General features: G+C 38.4%; 4 protein-coding genes across 4 annotated transcripts; all 4 read left to right on the forward strand.

Annotated features, from left to right (window-relative positions):
* Positions 1–1744: 1744 nt before the first annotated feature.
* On the forward strand, positions 1745–8222 carry LOC141912779 (major egg antigen-like). The gene is made up of 3 exons (XM_074804173.1): positions 1745–2494; positions 4146–4416; positions 6746–8222. The coding sequence occupies exons 1-3, from the start codon at positions 2113–2115 to the stop codon at positions 7371–7373; spliced, it is 1281 nt and encodes a 426-aa protein (XP_074660274.1). The 5' UTR covers positions 1745–2112; the 3' UTR covers positions 7374–8222.
* A 610-nt stretch (positions 8223–8832) lies between these two features.
* LOC141913360 (monocarboxylate transporter 9-like) lies at positions 8833–10965 on the forward strand. Its single transcript, XM_074804864.1, has 4 exons — positions 8833–9059; positions 9146–9286; positions 9619–10476; positions 10722–10965. Exons 1-4 carry the CDS (start codon positions 8843–8845, stop codon positions 10913–10915), a joined length of 1410 nt encoding a protein of 469 aa, XP_074660965.1. The 5' UTR covers positions 8833–8842; the 3' UTR covers positions 10916–10965.
* A 2557-nt stretch (positions 10966–13522) lies between these two features.
* LOC141913042 (uncharacterized) lies at positions 13523–20313 on the forward strand. Its single transcript, XM_074804480.1, has 5 exons — positions 13523–14065; positions 15953–16123; positions 17717–17980; positions 18801–19048; positions 19508–20313. The coding sequence occupies exons 1-5, from the start codon at positions 13743–13745 to the stop codon at positions 20233–20235; spliced, it is 1734 nt and encodes a 577-aa protein (XP_074660581.1). The 5' UTR covers positions 13523–13742; the 3' UTR covers positions 20236–20313.
* Positions 20314–23964: 3651 nt separating this feature from the next.
* LOC141913361 (uncharacterized) lies at positions 23965–25535 on the forward strand. The gene is made up of 2 exons (XM_074804865.1): positions 23965–24160; positions 24615–25535. The coding sequence occupies exons 1-2, from the start codon at positions 23965–23967 to the stop codon at positions 25340–25342; spliced, it is 924 nt and encodes a 307-aa protein (XP_074660966.1). The 3' UTR covers positions 25343–25535.
* Positions 25536–25906: the final 371 nt, after the last annotated feature.

Here is a 25906-nt window from a genome sequence, read left to right on the forward strand (position 1 = left end):
GCTGTGGAGGAGTAGAAACAAACAGGGAGGGGGTCGGGGAATTTCAGGGATGAAGTGTTAGGAACTCTTAGTCACTACATGTATCTACGTTTTACCATCGAGGATATCTAACGATAGAGATTTTTCCCCTCTCGTCTCCGCCCTTCCTGTTCCATTATTTCTACGTGCTACGTGGAGATCTATTGTTTCCGCATAGTTTTTTCGTCTTCCAAAGTTCGACACAATAAATATCGACTGAGTTTCGGCTGGGAATTTGTGAGATATAAATATCTAACTATTCGGCTGCCGGTTATCACCGTTTATCTGAGAGAGAAGCGAGAGAAACTGAAACGATTATCATCGACAGCTTTCCGCTCGATCGGCTCGACTACTGATAAAATCAGGTTCATGTACCTCGGAATATCTATAACTGATCGTGTTAGAATACATTACTGAACATACGCAACTATCATCAGAGGTCGGAATAGGAATGTTGTTCACTATATGAGAGCTCGTCTCGATCCTGCCTCCTAGGCCTCGCGACGCCTCTCATCTCCCTTATCACGAGTTTGATGGTAAATTAATGAATTTATTCTCACTTCAAATAACAATTAAATACAATACATAGATTACAGATTTAGATTACATTAGATACACATTGCACGTGAAGGACACACCTAGAGCCATAAGGTTGTAGGCTACAGAAGAGCAAAGTGATAATACCCGGCTGCGGATCAATACTGATTCAAAATGTGTGTGATGACCTCGGTTGCAACAGTATTTAACCCACCTACGATTCCTGGTGGAATACTTTACGAAAAACTATCAAATTTGAAACTTCATTGACTAGAAAATCGAAAAAAATATGAACTATAAGATCTATTTTGATCTATTTTGAAATATATAAATCATTTAATTTTCTGACTTGAAAACAAAATGTAACTGAGACTTTCTTTAGTAGCTCCATTCAAGGTTTTTGAAGTTACACTTAAGGGTCTTGAATTTCCTGAAACTTTACGTACACATTTGTCTTGATAACTAATATATTCACTCGATTCTATACAACTGCGATAAGTAGCTCGTAACGCGAGGATTAGCTACCAATAGGTCGCGTACTAGGTGTTAAGTAGCTGCAGGCGCGGGAAATTATACAGAAACGCATGTACGACAACTATACCAATTCATACAACGGCGTTCCAACCATTCTCCGAAGAGTGATAATATCTGTAGTATTTCTGCAATATTGTTGTGTCGAAACTGCACCGCGGCAGGCCGGAAATTATTCCAACTTGCTCAATATTCAGTGTAATAATGATTCGACTCAAGAGGATTTCCCATCTAAATGCCCCCCTTCGATGGAACGGCCATCATTCGGGAACATTTATTTCAAGAAATTCGGGAACATTTATTTTAGGAAATACAGTTAATCAAATACAATTAATTAACCATCAGCTTGAGATGGGGGCAAACCCAGTTGGGCAACCCACCGGTCATGCTCCTTTCCTAGAGATTCGGATTCAACGCAATGGGCGCCAACATCACACGTCCACGGAGCAAACCATTTTGATGTCCACGTTGTCCTTTCAAAGCCTCTACGGACGCCGTGCGTGTGTTTAACTATTATATACATGTACATATTTTTCTTAATACACATTGCTTTATCTCTGTAAAAGCGAGCGAAACCTGTAGTTTCCCTTCTCTCACTGACAGACAAATAATAATACAAGCTGAAGGCTCAGAGGTATTTTAAACATTTTCCGCTGGTTTTTATTCCGGCAGCTACTTGCCGCACAGTCAGCCGCCTCCGTGCTTTTACTGGCGGTGTGTGTAGGATATACATCCGACAGACACTTACTTACAGACAACGAAACAACATCACTCAGTCAGTCAGCCATTCGGGATATCTTATATATGTGACGTAAATATCTCAGACATATTGTGTAGAAAACAACTGTTTGGAAATGTGGATTTTTTCTCGCCGATATCGAAACCTATTTTTGAATACGATTACGTAAAGTTATACGCGGCCGATCATTGGATATAGATTGTGGATTAACGGGAATTCATTCTCTGGTGCAGAGTTGTTAAAAGTTTTTAAAAGAATTTTTTTGATTTCAAACGGACACTAACGAGATGTCGTTCACGGTTTCTATAGGAAGGGACGGTGGCCCTTCGGATCAGACGGTGAAATTTCACGTCGGCGGACCGGGGGCACAAGGCCAAGGTCAAGGACAAAACATGCGTGTACGAGTAGGCCCTGGTAAGCCAGGAGGTATGGCAATAACTCTAGGCAATCCGGTAAGCCCCGGTGAGAGGGTGGTCAGTCCCGGTGGAGCCGTCGCGTTCAAACTTGGAGGACAGCAGCGCCCCCAGCCGGAAGGAGGGATGTCCTACTCGCCGGTTCTGACACCTACACTTCCGCTATATAGTGGTCAGCCTGTAGGACGAGAGACGCCAGATGGCGCTGTAACTATCCAAAGAGCAGGCACTCCTATGTCTGATACTGATTCCGATGGTAAAGATATTGATTCATTCTTTTTCTTGTAACGCAGGTGGCGGGCGTGGCATAGTTATAAAAACATCTTTTTTCTATTCTGAAAAGATCTTTTTAACCTAATCTTACGTAAGCCTTATATTTCCAATTTCACACCATGGAACAGAATACAAAACAGTCCTACTACGTGGGATGCCGGTGGGATGGAATGCATGATATACATATTCTCCAAATCATTTTGCATGATGAACTTTTTCTTAGTGATAATTTATCAAACGCAGACAGAGTATGGCGTAGTTCTGGTGAATCACTATGTAACACTATGGTAAAACGCCCAAAGATATATATGACTCAACATTTAAAAAGGCAAACTTTCTGCCGTGTGGGAGAGAACTGTTTAGAGAATCTCTTCCTGTTTATCCTAGATTTTTACTTTTTTTTCAAACGCGCAAACGGAGACACAGAAATAAAACATCTGCACGAAAAGGGGGTTAGATAAAAACCACTTATCACGTATTTCCTAATGAGGTTTGTTCTGTACCGAACTGCGAACTGTTTTTCTATATAGGTGCGCACGTGTTACGCGATAAATAGTTTTCGCGTTGAAAACTTTCTCTAAATAATTTCTTTCGTCAAGTTGAGAAAAACAACGTGTATGAAAATCGTTAGTGGTTATATGTATCAGCTTAGTTGGTTGGTATACGCACCAGCCAGTAAACTCTATACACGATGTTGGTACGTGGTGGTGGTGGAAGCGCGTATTCAGTATAGGCGCACCGAAGTTATAAATACAACAGCACAATTCACAGGTGGTGAACTTATATTCCTAAACATAAACCGAAACAACAGAAAACTACGTCGTAGATAATCGTCTGAGCGCGTTGCATTTGATATTAAAAATATACTGTGTCGGTATACGTATATACCATATATTGTATACCGCACCGGGGCACCATACCCCCATACCTCGTTTCTTTATAGTGCACGAAAATGTTATTCTTCGCACGAAGCGAAATATTTTCAAAACAAATATACCAGTAAAATCATTTCATTGAAGGAGACTTTCTCGCATTACGTATTATAAAAGAAGCTACGTGTATTTGAAAACCTTTTTAACATGAATGTAACTTGCTATGTGGTTGTCTTGTTCAAAGCTCCCCCGCATAAGCATTTTAAGGATGTATAATAAGTCCTTCTGTATCTAAGTGATGTCCTTGGTTTTTCATCTTGGTTTTTCATCAAAGTTATGTTCTTTGTTTTTCACTCCCACCTCCCGGGTAGTATACATATGCTTCTTCCAGTTTTCTCATGATGGAGCCCCGGAGTGTGTCCTCTAAATCATGCTTGTTCCGCAAATGTGTTATCCTGTCTATTTTAAATTGTAATTTTCTACTCTGTAAAATTAATTGTCCTTTTTCTCCTTTATTGCATTATATACTTGTATGTTTTACTGTAAAACTTTTAAGTTGTAATAAAGTATTGAATTGAATTGTCCCTTCTAGAGTATTACGAAACTGCGCGCATTTTGGCCAACGACTTGCATCCCTCCTGGACAGAAATCATGAATCAGAATTCACCCTTCTGTCCTTCCGTACTTGATTTCTTGATTGACATGCAAAATATGACAATTCATGTCATCTAATGAAGACTTTGATTTGTATATATTTTTCAGCCGGTGGTAAAATGGCACAAACCTACAGATCAGAGATCTTTATTCCCATACACAAAGATGAACTCAGTTTTGAGGAACGACAGCGCCGCCTGTGGCAGGATATGGACACGCGAATCGAACAACGCCGAATGGAGTGGGAATCGGAAATCGAGCGCATGCGCACTGAGTTTTTCAGTTTGAAACCGTTAGATATGGGAACGAGAATGGGCGCCATTGAACGAACTGACAACCTTCAAACAGCATTCGAACAAGGTCAAGATGGAACTCCAAGGTTGGTGGAATGCCCAGTCGTTTATCTTGAAATCCCTAAGAATAATCTTCGAAATTTCCTTCTAATAAACTAAATTAACAATTGCCTTCAAAATCTCCTCATAGAAAATTTAATGTTTCGTATATTTTCGCTGAAATTTTCGACAAATTTTCCAAACGATATTTCAATTATCTTCTATATTTTCTTCTGTTTAACAGAGCTTTGTAAGTATATATGCATATTTCGGCGTGATAAGGGTTCGGGCTAACTCGATCCTGTTGTTACGACCTTCACCTTACACCCAGTGTCTCATTTACCGAAAAAGAGTTTGAAAAAAGAAAATTTGAAACACTAGGTGTAGTCGGAAAGAATCCTCGATTCGAAGGTCCATTTGCACAGTCATGGTTTAACTTCTCGAGGAGCTAAACCCGTAGCATTCGAAGCCCATTTGTGTTTTTTTTTCAATGTTGTTCTGGACTGTCAAAATTATCTACTATCGTTTAGCACAGAATAATTCTCTATTCTACCTCCATGTTTCACCCTGAATCGCATCCTGAATTTCAAATGCTCTCGATATTTTTCAGTTTTCGAAAGGGTATTCCATTTTTCAAAAAGTAATTCTAAGTCACTAGAATTGTCTTATGATGTTGGAATTAGACACCTTGAACCTCAACTCAATTTGATCGAAAAGTTTGCCCGAGTAAAATCATATCTTATTACAATACATAGAGTTCATATATCACATTGTTTATGCTCAGCATTGTGTCAAACGAAACATTTACCAAACGAAATTAAATCTGTCGAGATAGGCCGAACATTTCTCAACACGCTAAGCTTTCTAAAACATTTTCCTTTTCATTTCAAAGTTAAACTCATCACAAACACACACACACACACCCTTTACTCGGAGCAGGAATACATTTCTTGCTCCGGGTAGAATATTTCTACTAAGTACTAAATGATTTTCGTCTTTATTTTCTGCCTCGGAAGTGATGAATGTATGAATGTGATTGAATCGTTGACCGATCGATTCTACCCGAGTTTACCCGCCATTTCAACCCACTTTTCACAAATACGTTTTACGTTTTACCCACGATTTGGCAAAGAAATATACCTTCTAAGAATATAGAAGTTTGTCTATTTGTGAAATATGGGTGAACTGCCTGTCTGTCGTTCCCTGTCTTGATTATTAGTTTATTACATCAATCTGTTTGACACAATGCAGCATTGTTCAAAGTTTCATCGATTCGAATCGGCACAAGGTTTGAAATGGAATTTAGAATTTCAAGAGAAACACCAAACACTTTAACACTTTACCATATTTTGATAGATACATTTCGTACATATATTCGTGTATATATTTCTATATCGTGCCCCGGTAGAGATATTTATAGAATAGTTCAATTCATCATGTTTATTTTTTTTTTTGTGGATTTTGTCGTAGTTAGAATGTTCTTAAAATCCCTCCCGTTTTTACTGCAAAATACACGATACCGAATTTCTGTACCGAATTTTGAAAAATGTTGCACATGAAAATGGAATAACAAAACGTCTTTAAAAGAAGCATGTAGAAGGGTTTGATATACGTGAAACTTACAAAATAGTGGTTCTAATGTAAAAGCATCCGAGTGTTCCGTGTTTTTAAATCTATAAACAGCACTTTGTGTCGTTTACGACCTCAGTAAACGAGAGCCTTATTCAACCGTGGTTCCTGATTTACTGTCCGTGATTGAAAAGAGTTGAAAAAAAATCAAAACTGACAAAACGTATCTGGGACGATCTGTATAATTCGTGATGTTATTTATAATGTTCCGGGTTCGGCGTTGACGAGGGTATTTTCTCGGTACAAAAGTGGCCGGTGATCAATTATATCCCGAAATATTTACGTATGGTGTCCGGTGGGATATCGATAGTGTTATAGACGAGTCGTTAACTGATTCTATTAGAAATTACGAGCTTTCGACACTAGTGCATACTCTAGCTACATCAGGTAAATAAGCAATGAAGTACCTGATGAAGCTTGGCGGTAGCTTGTTAAATGGGCTATTAGTGGATAACGATGATGTTAACAAGACACAAGACGTGTCGTGCTATACTGTATGAGAATGGCGCAGTTTTTACACTATCGGAGTCAGTTGCCCAATAATGACTTAGACTTACGACTAATCTAAAGACTTCTTCCTTATATAGCCAATCTCATAACTTATGACCAGTGTTTGAACTTAAAAGCCTTTTGAAGCCTTATGACTGTTTTACACAAACGCATATACACGATGCGTGTATGTATGTATGTATGTATGTATGCATATGAAATAGTGAATTATTGAATGGTTGTCGCATTTCATTTTAGATTCAAGATTAGATTCGACGTGCAACAGTTTAACACTGACGAGATCAAAGTTCAGACATTCGAGAGACGACTGATCGTGAAGGCTAAGCACACGGAGACCCGAGGAAACACGACCGTTAGTCGAGAATTTTCCCGTCAAGTCGATCTGCCCGGTTCCGTCGACGTGCAGTCGCTTCAAGCGTCCGTGTCCAAGGACGGAATTCTGGTCGTCGAAGCTCCAGTCCAGACGCCGCAATATCAACAAATCCAACACCACCAGACGCCGATTCCATCGTTGCGATCCGGTCCGAATACGAGTCCGATCGTGACGAATCCCGACGGTAGCAGACAGCTGAAACTAGAGGTCGAGATCGGCATCCAGTACACGGCCGATGACGTCATCGTCAAAACGGTCGACAGAAAAATAGTCATCAACGCCAGACACGAGGAGAAGAGCGGGAATCGTACGTCATTCTGTGAATTCAGTAAAGAGTATGAATTACCAGAAAGCGTCGATCCGTTCACTGTTAACGCTTATCTATTAGATAACGGTAAATTAATCGTAGAGGCACCGCTTCGAAGTCAAGCGCCTCCACCGCCCCCTCCCCCTCAAAGTCATCGAGTAACCATCACTGTTCAGAGGCAGTAGTAAATACTGTATTCATAGGTTAGATATTTGAAATGAATGCTGAACGATTTAGAGACGGGGTCGATATCATTGAGGGTGTTCGGGAATTAAAACGATAGGTTTCATAATTAATATTCTTCCCCAACGATCAAGAGATTTGAGACTTTATAAATGGAGGAGGCATGCTGAAAATTAACTAAATAATCTAATTAAATACTGCTGTCACTTAAAATAAATGAATGTAAAAATACCGAAGCGGGGTTACTCATGAAATATGCACTCATTCCAAAACGTACGACTTTCACAGTCCACATTGTCCTGATGTTGCTACATCGATGGACGAGGCGATTACACCCTTATACGGAAGACTGGTTATCCTTCTCGGTAGAAGATTTCTGGCATCAAAACAATTGTAGAAACTACCAAAGACGGCTATCCAAGAGAAAGTAGACAATACCATATCTTTAATAGAATAAGGCCTTCTTGAACAGAAGATGGCATTTTCGACGCGTGTATTTCATGACTAGCCCCTGAATTCAAAGCGGCTGTGTGCAGCTGGTTACATTTTCGTTTAAAAATTGTTGTTCGTAATTTGTCGTAAGGCGTTTAAAATGTACGAAAATTACATTTAATTTGTTTTTTATCAAACTCTGTATCACGTGTTCTACTGTTGCTAACAACGAGTATTAAAATACGCACTATTTAATACTGAACTTTTCACTTTTAGAAATTATTTTCTGCTGTCGCTTTGTACATAAGAAAAAAAACAATGTTTGTATAACGGAGTTTCTATACCAAACAAAAATTGCAGTTATTTTCTTTTTTTTGTTTGGATTAGATTTTGTAATTCTCTTTTTTTTAAATTTTGTCTGTCTTGCAATTTATGAATTATGTGTATGAAATAATTCTGAAATATATTCGGCGTTAAATCAATAATTTCTGTTGCCGTTGTTTATATTTATATGTATAGGACTATAGTGCAGAGCCATCAAAAATAAATCTGCCTTATCAGGATATCAGAGACCATTCCATTTACAAATCTGGCTCGATAGTTTGAGTAGTTCTTCTTCTCCGTTGATTCAAAAGTCAATTCTTTAATTACAACAGTTGAACTACGTAGAAGGTCAGTTTAACTCCGTTAATCGAGCGATAAACAAACCAGCACGAATTTAATCACTAAGTGTCACATTCATATCTATTAATAGATCATAAAGATCAACATAAATTTCCGGAAATATTATTTGCAGTATTCACGTATAGCCATTATAAGCGAGTTAAAAATTGTCAACATCTGTTACATTCTGGACGCGTTGGGTAAGACAGAAGATCAAAACCACGCGTGAATAAAAAAGAGGATTAAAAAAACGTACAATCAAGAACTGAAAAAAACTGTTTACGGCGCATGTTGAAATAAGAATTCGATTCGTTTTATTTTGTCAGTACCGCGACAGACTCGACTATATATATATATATATATATATATAGACGGTATGTCAATTAAAACTCGACGAGGAAATTCAAGACGCGGTGTCGGACCATTAGAAGCGGTTGTGATCACGTGTTGTGGTATGTTAGATTATTTACTGATACAAAGTCTGTTTAACACTGCTGGAATACTCGTACCGGAATGGATGCAGTATTTCAACGCCGGAAGTGCCACAGTCGCGTGGGTCGGTGCATCTATCACCGGCTCTACGTTTCTTTTCAGTCAGTATCCAATACAGCAATGAATAATTCACTTTACCAGAATCTTCGTAAAAAGTGTAGATGCTTTTTGTATACTATTTTTGTAGGCCCGTTTGGTAGTTTGTTGGTGAAACAATTCGGTTTACGTCCAATGTTGGTTTCGTCTGGTGTACTATGCAGTTTATCTATCGTATTGTCGGCATTAGCAACGCGTTTATACATTGTCATTATCTGCTGGACAGTTTCAGGTACGATATACGTTACTGCTTCGGGATCATCGTTAAAAAAAATTTCCCCTCACCGTGATCTAAATCAACCCAGCCGAATAGTGGGTCCTGCGGAAGATCTTCACCCGACTGAGGAGCGGGTTATCGGGGAAGATATCCACCCGACTGAGTAGCGAGTTCTTGGAGAAGATCTTCACCCAACTGAGGGGTAAAATCCTTGGGATCATCGATATCTTCAAACAATCACTTCAGATTTAAATATATTTGCACATTCACAAAATATCGACGTTACTGCAACTATCTGCAGTGAATGTATTAACAGCGATTGATAATAATTTGATTGTCTATTACAGGTTTTTGTATCGCGGTTCACATAGCTCCCGTCGCTTCTTATGTACTAACTCGATTCGGGAGACACAGAGCGTTAGCTAACGGTATCGTAGCACTAGGTGCCGCCACAGGTTCATTGATATACCCCATCATTATCAATCAACTATTAGAACATTACGATTGGAGAGGATGTCTGGTGATTATCGGCGGGATCGCCTTAAACCTGGCGCCTCTAACCATGGTGAACCGCAACTGGTCGACTAGGGGGCGCTCGAGAGCAATTGTGGCCGCGGAAGACGGTGTTCTATTGGAAGCGCTTAAAACTAACGAAATAAACCCGGAAAGAGATGCAAAAACAAGGAAAGAAAAAGAAATCCGTATGGAATATTCGCGATGGGTGATATTTAAAGAATCCTTACAACTGACTTTATTCAAAAAACCGTTCATGATCACGATGTTATTGCACACGTCAGTGTCTTATATGGCTGTGTCTATTATAGTAATACATATGGTCGCCGGGTTTAAAGAGTTGATGAATCTTGAGAGTGACGAAGCTCGTATGACCGTAACCGCGTTCGGAGTTGGGAACATTATCGGTCGGGTGCTGATTTCACTCTTAGCCCATCACAAATCTATAGACACGTTCACTGTGTATATATTTGGCAATCTATTCGTTGGTCTTATCGCTTTAGCGCCGGTTTGTCGAGGGTTCGTCGCGGCTATGTGTCTCAGCGGGTTCGTCGGGTTTTCCCTGGCGTCGTTCGGTTGTTTACTGCAGGTAGTTCTCGTTGAAGTGTTCGGCGAACGATTGGTGCTGATGGCTTACAGTTACGCCATCTTGACTGGCGGTTTTGGATACATAGCTGGAGGACCGATAGCAGGTAGGTTTGAGTAACGTTCTTTGATTGTTTGGGGAAAGTTATATATACTTCAAAAACCAACCTTGGAAAAACGTTCACTCATTCCCCAGATAGCTGCAGATATTCGTTCCTATAACATGAGGGCTGGGGGCATCTTCTAAGATTTAAAGCAATCTTCGGCTGGTTATTGCGTGTTGGGTGGATCAGCACAAGTCCAAATTTTAACCGATGTAATTGAATAAATCATGCAGTCGTTTCTATTTCAGGATCGATTTACGATCATTGGCTCGATTACTCGTATTCGTTTTATTTGAGTTCGGCTCTGGCAGTCGGCGGTACTCTAATCATATTCCCGAATTGGTTTAATCACCTCAGAAGATTGTACAAAGGACAGAATTCGAGCGGTGAACTATCTCCAGAAACTAAAGATTGGATCGCTTCGCAAATAACTCTTACTTGAAATGAAACATTTCTATATTCCAGTTTTATTTGTGTTTTTACGTCAAAAATACACAATAACCAATAATTTCACTTGGTGTTTCATAAGATATTTCACTCGAGTTGAGAATCGAAGACTTTTTTCACGGAGAAATGATAATGAAATCCGTTCAAATATCCAACTTCAAATCGTTTTAACACGATAAACACGTGGTCACGAAGTCGAACCCAACACAAAATTCGCATAACACGGACATTTTTAGATAAAAATATAAACCATTAAGAAAACCTATATAGAAAGAGCTTAATGATCTCGAAATGATTAGAGACGTGATTAATGGTAATATTACAGTGGGAGGATGGTCATAATACACATATGTTGAACAAACCCCCGGTGAACCCCACACGTACACTCAGACTCCGCGGAACAACTGAGTAATAACTCTCGCTTCGATGATAAGATTAACATATACACCTGTACAATCTACGTACACCACAGCAGGTTTTAAAGTTCAGAATAATCCCTCTTGAAGACCTGTAATATTTCTGCAAGAAGAAGAAATAGATTTCAAGACTCCGCGTATACACTACTGTTGCAATCGTGATCGTATATTGAGAATTACAGCGATCGAACTGTGTTTATAAACAATAGACTGGTAAATTCGACGATACATCAGAAACCGGAGGATCCAGTTCCCCAGTTTTGAGTAAGTGTTAACTATGAGTTAGAATCAGTTCATTTCAAATGTTTCAACCTTAGTCGAGTTGAATCAAAACTGTGGAACGGGTCCTGGTCATATTGATTGTAGTGTCATCTAGACGCCGGTTGGTTATTAGTTATTGAGAATTACAAGTGTTGTTTTCAATTCGACATCGCGCTCGTACTGTAGAGGAGCGTATATAGTGATTCAGAAGATCGAGGAATTTAATTTCAGTTTATGCAGGTGGAAGGTAACAGTAATCGCAGGTAAGAGGATCTGATAGTTCCATAGAAAACGTCAAAATCCTCTTTTAGTTTTACTTCGAGGTAAACGGCCTCTTTAGTTTTACTTATATTTACTTATAATAATGAATATGTGTAAAATGCTGCCGTTATCTTGAATTCATTTTCGGTGCCTATTGTGGCCTAAATAAACAATCGACACTACAGTAGCCAGTCCACCCACAAAACGCTTGGTGGCAGACTGCGAGATAAACCTGGCAAGTGAGGATGACTAGCCACGGTGTGACAGAAAATACGAGGTCGTCTCGCAACCAACTAAGCGGTGCAATCGGTTGTAAGTGGGTTCTCAGGTCGCGGATCATCAGAAGGCCGACCTTAAGTGCGTTTTGGTACTGATACTGTTGTCCTCTGAAATAAAATTCAACTTCAGCTACTGTTGATATATCGTGATATTACGACGATTCAGACATAACGTGCAGCAGATTTAGTATACATAACATGAAACTGATATTTACGGAAGAGAAATTTATGATATTATCACTAATCAGAACACGGCTAATTATATCTATTCAACTATAGCTCCCTATACTGTATTAATATACAAGCACTTATTTGGTATTAACTGATAATGATATGCAGGTCTGATGTATAATTCACTATATTTTCAGTGCATGTATCTGAGTGTGGATCTCTCGGAATTATTGAAGAGGTGGAATACGCACATGATACAGAACAACACGGGCGTCAGGAGACTAATCTAAAGGCGTTAATTCACCGGATAAAACACGCGATAAGAACATCTACACGAGTTAAGTGATTATTGAATTACCGATGTTTAAATTCACACTACACCGCCGCCGCCGCCGCTGCCATCAGTGTGCAAGTTGAACTATCGTGAGAAAATCCGTTCTCTTTTTCTCTTGGTGCCCGTTCTCTTGTTAAACAAACTGTCGATTGATAACGCATCGTTTTTGAGACAGGTTACACACGCGCGCTCGTTCGGAGAACATTCAAAAACCAACTCAACTAACCACGTTCTAAAGGGTAAATGGTCTTTTGCATAGAGCTTCGTTGTAGCAAGGTTGTCGCATGGATTCTAAAACAGTTCAGGATCCATGGTTCGAGGCATCTTTTCGCAGCTTCTATGACATTTAAAACGCCTCTCCATAAAACTCGATGTTTAACTTTGCGAAACCTCGTCACTACAGGTTTTCTTTGACATTTTCTAATTCGGTCGACTTAATTTCCTGCCATCAGATGAAGAATGGTAAACAACTATATACACAGCATATGCGGGGGTCTTACCAAAGCAATTGCCATCATTTTTGATAATCGAGATAAAACTGCTTGAATCTAATGAACGTTTTATCGAATTTCAATGGGGTTTACGAATCAAACATCCAGATAGTAAAACAACGATAACAAACAAAGAGATTTACTGACAATGAATTGATTCAGTTTCACTACGTATCGATTGTAGGCCGCACCCTTTTTCAGTTACCCTAACCGTATAGAAAAGTTTCTCGCATTCGATCTCGTATTCGTGAACTTCCCCAGATCGCGTTTCGACCGTTTCTTTTCCGGTATAGAAAAGAGATCTCGGAAACAACACGTCAATTGGCAATATCGTGTGAACAAGTTGCGTGTGACTGCGAGCTGCGAGCAAGCGTAAATTAGCATACGATTTTGTTCATTGGACGGAACGCCGCTGAACGCTTTGTTATTCAGAAACCATGACGTCGTGAATTATCGAAAAAATGACATTTCGCATTGTTCCGATACGTCAAAGGATGCTTTTATTTTGATTAGAACGAAAATATATTTAAACAATGACTCGAGTGTAGGCTTGATTCACCGCCGTCTAAAAAACTTCAAAAACCACCGCAAACTCGCTAGTAATAATAAGATGCCGGCTTTTAACCGGTTAATGTCGTCTGGAATAGTACAGCTATGCGCTATGGTTATCATCGGTTTCTTACTGACGCCGTCGCGATGTTGGGAACACGAAAAACAAGTTGATGAATTCGTGGATTCGGTGATGAAGTGCGGTGATATTCCCGGATTGAGTTTGGCCGTCGTTAGAGACGGTCGGGTCCTGTTGACTAAAGGTTACGGTTTCGCCGACGTAGAAAACCGAGAAGCGGCGACGAAAAATACGAAATTTCTGATCGCTTCGTTGACGAAAGCGTTTACGAGTACGTTACTAGCAGAACTTCTTCACAAAACGAGGTAAATATAGAATTATCAAACTCGGGATTCAGTTCCACAAACATGACTTAAAGTTCAATGACTTAAAGCTCACTCCGAGTTGAAATCGTTTTTTCTAAGTTGATTCGGTCAAATCTGAATTCAGAACTGTGGACGGGATTCTGACGCGTACAGAACGTTGTTAATTCTGACCCACCCTTTGTATCATGGCGACGATGGTTTCGCCTTGTATTTACTTCAATATTGATGGAATTCAAAGAAATGAACAAAGTCTTTTTTTATTGGTCTCACCCTTGTCGTTTTCTAAAGGGTTGCTAATTTTGCGCTATGTAAATACTAAACGTACGAATTTGATTATTGATTATAAGGTTATATATTTGCATATTAGATACAGCTATAGCCTGCTTGACAATATTCGAAAGAGAAATCCATAACTCGAGAGGAGACATTGCACAATATGTAGCCACGGCGAAAAAATGCGATGGTCTATATTTGATAATATTTGTAACATCGTTATGAAATCGTTAACGCAATGATATTATGATAACACGAATGAAACTAATTCAAATTGCATTAGTGACGAATACCGAATTAAACAATACTAAAAAACGTAGCAACTTAGAAAACAATGGAAGATCAAATATCATACTATAACCATTCCGGTTATATCTGACCTTTTCCATCTCGTATGATACGTCATTTCATGTTAATTTCGAATGCTTATAAACAATCTACTGAATAAAAGTTGCATTTGAACTTGGTAATATGTGACCTTTTCCACGCTGTTTAAATATGATATAGAACTGGCGGAAATCGGGTTCGAATCCCGTTATATGAATATGTGTAGATATATATATATGGATGGATTGATCATAATTTCTAACGATATCTGACTTCAGATTCGGCGCGCAAATGAGAGAGAATCAAGGGAGTCTAAATACATATACATGTACCACAGCGTCTATACCATCATGATGCATGGGCCTTCATTAGATGACTATGTTAATCGGTTTTATTTGATTACTAGTCATTTACGGAACAATTAACTTTGATACTTTTTGCTCTTTTTATGAGGGTCACCACGCCAGCAATAATAGTTTGCTAAGTTCCCCAGATAAACCGAAAAAAAAACGGATGTATGAGAGCTTCTTAAAGATAATTTATATCCTAGTGATCTAATAGTGATATCTATTGTTAATAATATAGCATTCATTAGAAAAGGGATTCAAGGTTGCATAACATGTATAAATGCATAATGCATACATACGTGTATATAAGTATCTTTGTTCTGCGCGTAATGTCTTTTCGCTAGTGGAAAAATTTGTCATTTTCCACATTATCCACCTCGACGCAGCGTAATCCGCTATGGACGCATTTGTTGAGCGCAACACAGTAATCATCATTTAGCCCGCGGCTTAGAATAACACGTCGTTATTTGGACGTTATTTTTATTGTCGGCCATTAAAGTCTAGTAACTTGTTAATGAGTTGAGTTTGATTGATTGAGGTGATTATCACAAGACAACAAATACCAGATCGCTGCTGCTGTTGCTCCTGTTCCGCGTCTATTCTCTAATGTCTGCATCAGCACGTCCGGGAGGGAACCTGACATATTAATGGAGCGACATTATTCCTGAGATGGGTTCTCTACGAATATTATTGTAGAAAAAGAAAAAAGTCTGAAAATGAAGATTGGCAGGAGAGAAACCAAAATTTTGTGTTTTTGGTTTCTCTGATAATGCCGAGTTTACTCGAAACTCCGAAACTCGAAACTCTGTCAGAAATAAATAGTTCAATCATCAACTGTGGGTTTATTCTTATTAACTCTGAATACTGAGATTAATACCAGTTGCGTTTTATACGTATTTGTTCAGCAACTGAGAACTGTTTTTTTAATTATAATTGGCAGGTACACGTGGTCGACACCGATCAGAGAAATTCTCGGTGAAAGTTTCTACATCGGTAATCGATATATAAGCGATAATATAAATCTGATTGATATTCTATCACATCGAACTGGATTTCCGACCAGTAACATGCTGTGGATGGCGGAGAAATTTACAACCGAACAGTTAGTACAGTAAGTATCCGACAGGCCGAACAGTGAGTACAGTTAGTATCTGACAGGCCGAACAGTTAGTACAGTAAGTATCTGACAGGCCGAACAGTGAGTACAGTAAGTATCTGACAGGCCCGATCACCACAGCAAAGGCACACATCGCAACAAACCTAAGAGCCCGACACAAAACTATTTTTTCAATTAGAATACTTATGTAATTAAGTAATTAAGAAATTATGTTTTGATATTTGAAATATCTTAGAATTGAAATTTTAGTCATACCATATATAACAGCGATATACGAAGTTATATTCAAAAGCACTTCCCTGGAAGAACTTTTGCAATGTTGAACCACTTGAAGCATTGAACCCTTTCATTTCCCTCAGCGAGAACATAACATTTCATCTGAGTTTAACCAGATATCCAATTGACTTTGGGAAACCGAAAAACCCACTTACACTCTTGAAGCCCAGGGGAGAAGCAAACCTTTTTTACCCTTCAGATGCGCGAGAATGATATCTTCAGGTTGATCTGTCTGCATAAAGAAACCCCGGTAGGCCATTAAGAGATCCCTAAAGCTCCTGGTGCCCTTTCTTTTGTTTATCTTGAAAACGAATTTGAAACAGTATCTTATCGTTATCTTATAAAAGGAATACTAGTGGGAAAACAATGAATATATTTTATAATTTGCATATCAACCTCTGGGCATGTGACTTCTATATCGGAGAATGGAGCGATTTAGTCACCACACCGGACCGTTTGTCATCGGCGGACTGGTCTCATACAGATCAAACTTTGAAACTAATAAGTCACTTCAGCTCAATTTATCGTCTAGTAACGCTTGTTTGCTCTATGGACTAAAAGAGCTGCTCTCGGAGATTCCTAGCAACGGGTATTTTAGATTATATACCAGAGAACATGGAATAACTAGATGAGGATATGGTTAGATTCTTGGCTAAACCGAGTTGATTTTGGATCATTAATCCTGGATCCTGTCGATGGCTACAGTATGTAGACAAGGTAGTTCTTGATTCACCTGAACTACTTCTTATTGTAGAACTGATTTCCTATATAGTTCTGATCACATGTGCAGCTCGCTATGTCTATACAATAGAAACTATTAATTATCCATTTATTTGAAATAAGGCAATGACTATGCTGTAAGTAATTATACAATACCTCACTGTACTAATTACTGATGATATAAACCTAATTATGAGAGACTATATGTCGAGTTACGTGTTCATTATCCCAAAAACCATCCCCGACATTCTCCACAAAATCACCGCTCTCCAATGAAACCAAGTTCCTGCATGATATCTCGACCTATTTAGATTTATCGAAAAATACCATAGTGAAAATAGAAACAAATCAATCGTAAAACAAATCTGAATTGAGAAGGCATTTTGATTATAATTATTCCCCCGAATGTCCTTACATAAATGCTAACGACAAGTTTCTTACACAAAGATGAATATCCGAATCCAAACTAATGATTTTTTCCAATTATCAAAGACTTTGCTGAATCGAATAGAAGAACCATTTTCTAAAGTGAACGTTCCACAATATCTTAAATCAGTCGATTATCTTATTGTCATGCATTTTTATTTGTAGACAACTGCGCTACATGAAACCGAATAAACCATTCCGATCAAACTTTAGTTACAACAACGTCATGTTCATTCTCGCCGGCCATATTGCTTCCGTTTTAGGTGGCGACACCTATGAGCGGTTGTTATTCAAACACGTGATTAGACGTTTGAACATGACCGACACGGCGAATGTCGCTGAATCGGCGCCGAATAAGAACTTTTCACGTTCGTATAAATTCGATCGTAGCGATGGAAGTCGACAAACACGGCCCTGGAGGTCACATAGGTTCGTATTACTACTATCAAGGTGTGGATTTAGGGGGGTGGTCTCTGCGGGGTCTGAACTCCGGCCTTCACACTGAAGTTGCCCTTTTCATCGAGACAAACATCGTTAAAACCCGAAATTGCAATTATCGGATTTATTTCCAGAAAAAAGAAAAAAAGAATCCGCGACGTTTTCGGGATTTTCAAATTTCGTGCGCTCGAAAAGATTGAAAATCGCCCTATCTTGACTAAAATTCAGCTTCAGTGTCCTGAAAATAATGAAATGCTCTTTTTGTAATTCTCTGCGCATTTTTTCAGATAGAAAATATTTTAGTAGTAAATATACGATATAGTAATGAAGTACGTGTATATGGCTTCATATATCCTAGGAAAAAAATGGACATGCTTCCACTGGCCTTTTCATTGAAAAGTTTTCGCGTGCAGAACAGTCCGCAGAGCCGCCATAGCGTAACAATAACGTGAGCTTTTGTCGAACATGCCACGATCTGGTTTGTACCAGAACGATCAAAAACCGACATATCTCGTCGATCTAAAGATTGCACATGACTGGTCTGTGGAAGGGCTGTTTGACATCGCAGAGCATGATCTATTATTGGGGGCCGTAGTCACCTAAGTTAATGATTTCAAAACCAGAGGTGCCACGACGAAAGTTTTCGCATCTGAATAGAATTCTGTAATGAATGACCACAATTTCGGTTCACCTTATTACAAATGTATATCTACGTTATTTTGGATCAATGCTTCAAATGTAACAAGTCTTTTAATTTTCTTACCGGTTTTTAATAATTCAACCCTAACTATTGCGTTTCTTCGATTCTAAGGAACCAAGCAGAATCTGGACCTGCTGCGTCTCTATGTTCGACTGCCGAAGATATGGCCAAATGGTTGATGTTCCATTTGGAAAATATGCGCGGCGGCGGTGAATGGGCACAAAACAATCAACTGTATAAAGACTTGTATAAATCTCATAATGTTATCGAGGAAGATTGGAACATATTTCGATCGGACTCGATGCCCGTATCCGCAGTTTATAACTACGGTTTGGGCTGGTTCTCAGGAGCACAGGACGGTACGTCACAATGATAACCTACAGGGATAACTTGCACAGTCATTACTAAACCAGTCTCCTTAGACCATCGATATGAAAAAGTCTAGTTTATGCGTCAATGATTTTAAGACCAACAGTTCTGTGGCCAATCTAACTACTTAAGACCAATCTTAAGATTTAAGACCATTTTTGATTGGACTTAAGTTACAACTATGCAAGGTGATATATATCTAGGCATTTCTTTCGATGGTAGAATTTTGAAACACATCTCATCAATCTGGTGAGTGACACTAAGTTCCTTAACGATAACCTACCAGATGTGATCGATACGTTTTTTTCGCAGTGTTTGATAACATCTAGAAATAACTTTAATCTATTCAAACATATCCAAAACTTCAAAGTTCCAAAGAATATGCCCAAAATGTAGCAAATGAATGTTTTGAATTCGCTTTTGATTTTTGTTGTTGTTTATTTCTATAGGTTATAGGTCGGCATATCATTACGGATGGCTTCTCGATTTCTATTCGCGCCTTTTATTATTTCCGACAAAAAACTTCGCCATTTTCGTCAGCATAAACGGCAACGGAAAAGGCCAGCGTAATCGGCATTTATTCAACATTCATTGTTTCATCAGCGATTTATTACTGGGAGAAACTCCCTGGCTGAACAGCACTAACGTCTGCAGTCCAAAGACAACGTCCGGGCGAACACGCGCGACCAGTGAGACAGATAGTAAAATCAGCTTACAACCAGTTTTCTATAGTATTCCGAACTACGACGAATTAGAAGGAAACTATGGCAACGCATTGTATGCAAATTTAACGATCCTCTACGAGTGGCGAGCGCGCCAGTTGCGTCTAAAATACGGAAATTACGTAGACTTGATACTCGCCGAAACGACGGTGAAAGATAGATTTTCGATAGCGCCGGTCGAACCGATATCGATGTTGTTATGCGTTTACGACGATTACCTCGTGTTCGGTCGGGATAAATCGGCGAAAATCGATTCGCTCGAAATTCCGTGTTTCGACGACGGCGTCGAAATCAAATTCTACAAAAACTTCGTACTTACCGATACGCACCCGGGCGACGAGGTGATACTCGACCAGCAGCCGAGAATTTGTCAAGTTTCATCCGAATCACACCGCTTCGAAACTCGTAATTACTTCACTATTATGTTGTTCGTCGTCTATCGTTTTTTAATATAAACTTGTATAATGAAAATATTTTTACTCGAAGGTAAAGAAGGTATGAAGTCTTTCATAAATCAATTTATGAAATACCGATCAAACTTTTGCGGACCAAATCTGTTACGGAACTCAATAGTCGTAATCAGAATATGAATTTACTAACCACATTCGAGACTTCATCATAAGAGAGTCAGTAAATGTATGTGAAACATTTGTTCTATGGAAATAAAACATTCAATTAGTGTAAATAGTATCGTTATCATACGAATTTTGTCTGGGTATTTTGATCACATAAAAAAATAGATTAAAATTTTCGAGAAATGAGTTTCTGGTGTATGATCTTTACCGTCGAGTGCTGCCCCTCAATATATCGACAGCGTTGAATATGTGAACTAACTCGACTTGGCAACATTCTTACTGTGGCATACGAGTAATGTTTTAGTTCACATGTTCACCGCTAACGATGTGTACAATGGCAGCACTTGACTGTTGATATTTCACGGAGATCAATATTCCTACTGTGGCATGCGAGTAATGGCTGAGTCTTCAGGTCAATACTCTTCTGACCCTGGCAAGCGAGGAAGGTTGACTTAACGCACCTTCAGTGAGACCATTCATTAATTGAAGATGTAAATCACAATAGACCAATTGCAAAACACCGAATAGTTTCACTGTGATGTGAATTAAGATTTGATAAGAGTTAAAACAATAACAGTGAACTAATCTTAACTCGGTTAACTCACAACAGTCAATCTGGTTCCTGGACAGTCTGAATTATTAGAATAAATAAAAGCGAACTAGATTCATGAACTATATTCGACATCGATACCAGAAGAAAACCCTCGATACCGATGAATAAACAAGACAATAAGACAAGACATGTTTTATTAATGTTCTAATGTTTTATATTTGTCGGATCCTACACAATATTCCTAACACAGTATCTTTCGATCTCAACTTCATCATTTATCATACAAAACATTCTTATATCGAGTTTATCCAGGTTTTTCTTTTTAAGGGATACAAATATTTTCGTAAATAAATTTATTTCATTTAAACGTTTTTTCAAATATTTTTACATTACATAATATTATTATATTCGCATTCACTCGCCCTCTCGCGCTCGCATTCATCGGATCTTAATCACGCAAATTTCATTTATCAGTTTTCAAATCCGGGTTCACATAAATTACACATGTACATAGACTACAGCGCGCACATGACTTCAACGAGTTCCGGTAGACGGCGTTAATCGCAATTCTACCGGAACTCTGAGTTCGATAAGACACAAGTAATGCGCGGAATTATTTACATAACAAACATGAATTTATTCATGAGAAAAAAACAACTGAAGTTAGAAATTATTTTATGGTCACGAATCAATGGTTTTTGCAATCGGTTTTGTAAAAATATCGACAAAATGTAAATACACAAAATAACTGCGACGAGTCGAAGAGATTAGGGGAATAGTTGGAAACAGAAAAAAATACAAAATATTACTTTTACTTATTACCCTTTAACAGACAGCAATTTGAATAAAAACCCATAAATACGAAGCAAAATGAATACATTTCAGCTAAAATGCTATACGCCCTTTCAGAAGCGGATTCATTTTTCAAAACAGATTCATCTTGAAATCTATTTTTCAAAATACATGTAGCTTATTACACCGAAACGTCTAAAATCCTTTTAAAATTTACTTCATAACTTTGGGCTTTTTCTTCAATTGAATAGTACATTTACTTGGTTTCTGTGGAAACCAATATTTTTCAGCCTTTCTTAAAATATCATGCATTTTCTAATTCATATTTGTAAGATTAAACCGAAGCCAAACATTTGTGAATCATTATCTTTTCTTTAGACTGGGCTGACGGGTTATTTTGGAAGCGATAAATTACAATTACATCTTAACAGTAATTCTTTTTAAAGTATCAGAATTCACAAATTAATTGAATGAAAATTCGATGAAACGAGCCTTTATCTACCTATCAATTATCATTACAAATTACACAAATATGAAATTGAGTGTTTTAGCGGGGTGTTTTTAAACATTATCATATATACTATATTTGTACAGGTTTTTTGGTATATATTTACAATGTAGAATATATTAATTTATTTCACATTGGAATCGAGACTTTATTTTTCTCTGCTAAACTTTTATACGATACATTTTGAGTCGTTGAATCATTTCAGGACTTGTAGGCCTACAACTGACAACTCTTTATCAAACCATCCTTAAACTAGCAATGTGCACAGGAGTGGACCCAGGTTGTTACCAAACAGTATTTTCTTTCCCATTGCTAAAGGCAATAGATCTAGAAAAGGGCATCATTTATATTCCAAACAAGCATTTACCTATCAGTGTAGGATGTCTTACCCCCAGAAAATCTTAAAAGCCGAGTCAAATTTGGTGCATTATGAGGATAAAGGCTTTAATGATTTATCTAGTTCAAAATGCTTATTGAGTTTATACGGCAAACACCGTCTGGATCCAGCCAGTATATCATCTTAGAATGATTTGTTTATTTTCGAGTTATCAATTGGTCTCTACATTGTATCACCCATCAATTAAATCAATGACAGATTAAACAATATCTTATGGTATCAATATTTTGTATACATGTGATGAGCAAAAACTGAAAATGGATATAAAATTACATGTATTATGAATTTGTCTAAATCAGTAAATCCATTTTTCATTTGGTTTAGCTGAGGATATGTAGTCGGTGAGCTAGCACCTCTCGCTTCAACCTCCATCAGAGTATCTTATGACCTGAGAAAGTCTAAGTGTCGTTAGTTCTTATTGGTCGCTTCGCTGAAATACCCCCGAAAATGGACCAATCAGAGTGAAGAACACTTACTGGTCAATTCTTTGTCAATTATAAAACAGTTGATAATGAATACCTGCCCGAGGCATGAATTTTTCGTTGGAAATTTGTTTTTTCTGAACTTCACTTCAAATGGTTTAAGTTTTAGAAATGGTTATAGTTGACATAGAAACCTGAATTTAATGCAGCTGTCAATCAGCCATCTGTGACCGCATCCGGGATTTTCAAATTTCGTGCGTTCGAAAAGATTGAAAATCGCCCTATCTTGACTCAAATTCAGCTTCAGTGTCCTGTAAATAATGAAATGCTCTTTTTGTAATTCTCTGCGCATTTTTTTCAGATAGAAAATATTTTAGTAATTAATATACGATATAGTAATGAAGTACGTGTATATGGCTTCATATATCCTAGGAAATAAATGGACATGCTTCCACTGGCCTTTTCATTGAAAAGTTTTCGCGTGCAGAACAGTCCGCAGAGTCGCCATAGCGTAACAATAACGTGAGCTTTTGTCGAACCTGCCACGATCTGGTTTGTACCAGAACGATCAAAAACCGACATATCTCGTCGATCTAAAGATTGCGCATGACTGGTCTGTGGAAGGGCTGTTTGACATCGCAGAGCATGATCTGTTATTGGGGGCCGTAGTCACCTAAGTTAATGATTTCAAAACCAGAGGTGCCACGACGAAGGTTTCCGCATCTGAATAGAATTCTGTAATGAATGACCACAATTTCGGTTCACCTTATTACAAATGTATATCTACGTTATTTTGGATCAATGCTTCAAATGTAACAAGTCTCTTAATTTTCTTACCGGTTTTTAATAATTCAACCCTAACTATTGCGTTTCTTCGATTCTAAGGAACCAAGCAGAATCTGGACCTGCTGCGTCTCTATGTTCGACTGCCGAAGATATGGCCAAATGGTTGATGTTCCATTTGGAAAATATGCGCGGCGGCGGTGAATGGGCACAAAACAATCAACTGTATAAAGACTTGTATAAATCTCACAATGTTATCGAGGAAGATTGGAACATATTTCGTTCGGATTCGATGCCCGTATCTGCAGTTTATAACTACGGTTTGGGCTGGTTCTCAGGAGCACAGGACGGTACGTCACAATGATAACCTACAGGGATCACTTGCTCAGTCATTACTAAACCAGTCTCCTTAGACCATCGAAACGTAAATGCTAGTTTAGGCATCAATGCTTTAAGACTAACATATTTCTATGGCCAATCTTACTACTTAAGACCAGTTTTAAGATTCAAGACCATTTTTGTTTGGACTTAAGTTACGTACAAATATGCAAGGTGATGGCATTTCTTTCGATGCTTGTATTTAGAAACACATTTCATCAATCTGGTGAGTGACACTAAGTTCCTGAACGATAACCTGCCAGATGTGATCGATACGTTTTTTTCGTAGTGTTTGATAACATCTAGAAATAACTTTAATCTATTCAAACATATCCAAAACTTCAAAGTTCCAAAGAATGTGCCAAAAATGTAGCAAATGAATGCTTTGAATTCGCTTTTGATTTTTGTTGTTGTTTATTTCTATAGGTTATAGGTCGGCATATCATTACGGATGGCTTCTCGATTTCTATTCGCGCCTTTTATTATTCCCGACAAAAAACTTCGCCATTTTCGTCAGCATAAACGGCAACGGAAAAGGCCAGCGTAATCGGCATTTATTCAACATTCATTGTTTCATCAGCGATTTATTACTGGGAGAAACTCCCTGGCTGAACAGCACTAACGTCTGCAGTTCAAAGACAACGTCCGGGCGAACACGCGCGACCAGTGAAACAGACAGTAAAATCAGCTTACAACCAGTTTTCTATAGTATTCCGAACTACGACGAATTAGAAGGAAACTATGGCAACGCATTGTATGCAAATTTAACGATCCTCTACGAGTGGCGAGCGCGCCAGTTGCGTCTAAAATACGGAAATTACGTAGACTTGATACTCGCCGAAACGACGGTGAAAGATAGATTTTCGATAGCGCCGGTCGAACCGATATCGATGTTGTTATGCGTTTACGACGATTACCTCGTGTTCGGTCGGGATAAATCGGCGAAAATCGATTCGCTCGAAATTCCGTGTTTCGACGACGGCGTCGAAATCAAATTCTACAAAAACTTCGTACTTACCGATACGCACCCGGGCGACGAGGTGATACTCGACCAGCAGCCGAGGATTTGTCAAGTTTCATCCGAATCACACCGCTTCGAAACTCGTAATTACTTCACTATTATGTTGTTCGTCGTCTATCGTTTTTTAATATAAACTTGTATAATGAAAATATTTTTACTCGAAGGTAAAGAAGGTATGAAGTCTTTCATAAATCAATTTATGAAATACCGATCAAACTTTTGCGGACCAAATCTGTTACGGAACTCAATAGTCGTAATCAGAATATGAATTTACTAACCACATTCGAGACTTCATCATAAGAGAGTCAGTAAATGTATGTGAAACATTTGTTCTATGGAAATAAAACATTCAATTAGTGTAAATAGTATCGTTATCATACGAATTTTGTCTGGGTATTTTGATCACATCAAAAAATAGATTAAAATTTTCGAGAAATGAGTTTCTGGTGTATGATCTTTACCGTCGAGTGCTGCCCCTAAATATATCGACAGCGTTGAATATGTGAACTAACTCGACTTGGCAACATTCTTACTGTGGCATACGAGTAATGTTTTAGTTCACATGTTCACCGCTAACGATGTGTAGAGTGGCAGCACTTGACTGTTGATATTTCACGGAGATCAATATTCCAACTGTGGTATGCGAGTAATGGCTGAGTCTTCAGGTCAATACTCTTCTGACCCTGGCAAGCGAGGA

The sequence above is a fragment of the Tubulanus polymorphus genome, chromosome 11, assembly GCF_964204645.1.
Source record: "Tubulanus polymorphus chromosome 11, tnTubPoly1.2, whole genome shotgun sequence".
NCBI lineage: Eukaryota > Metazoa > Nemertea > Palaeonemertea > Tubulaniformes > Tubulanidae > Tubulanus > Tubulanus polymorphus.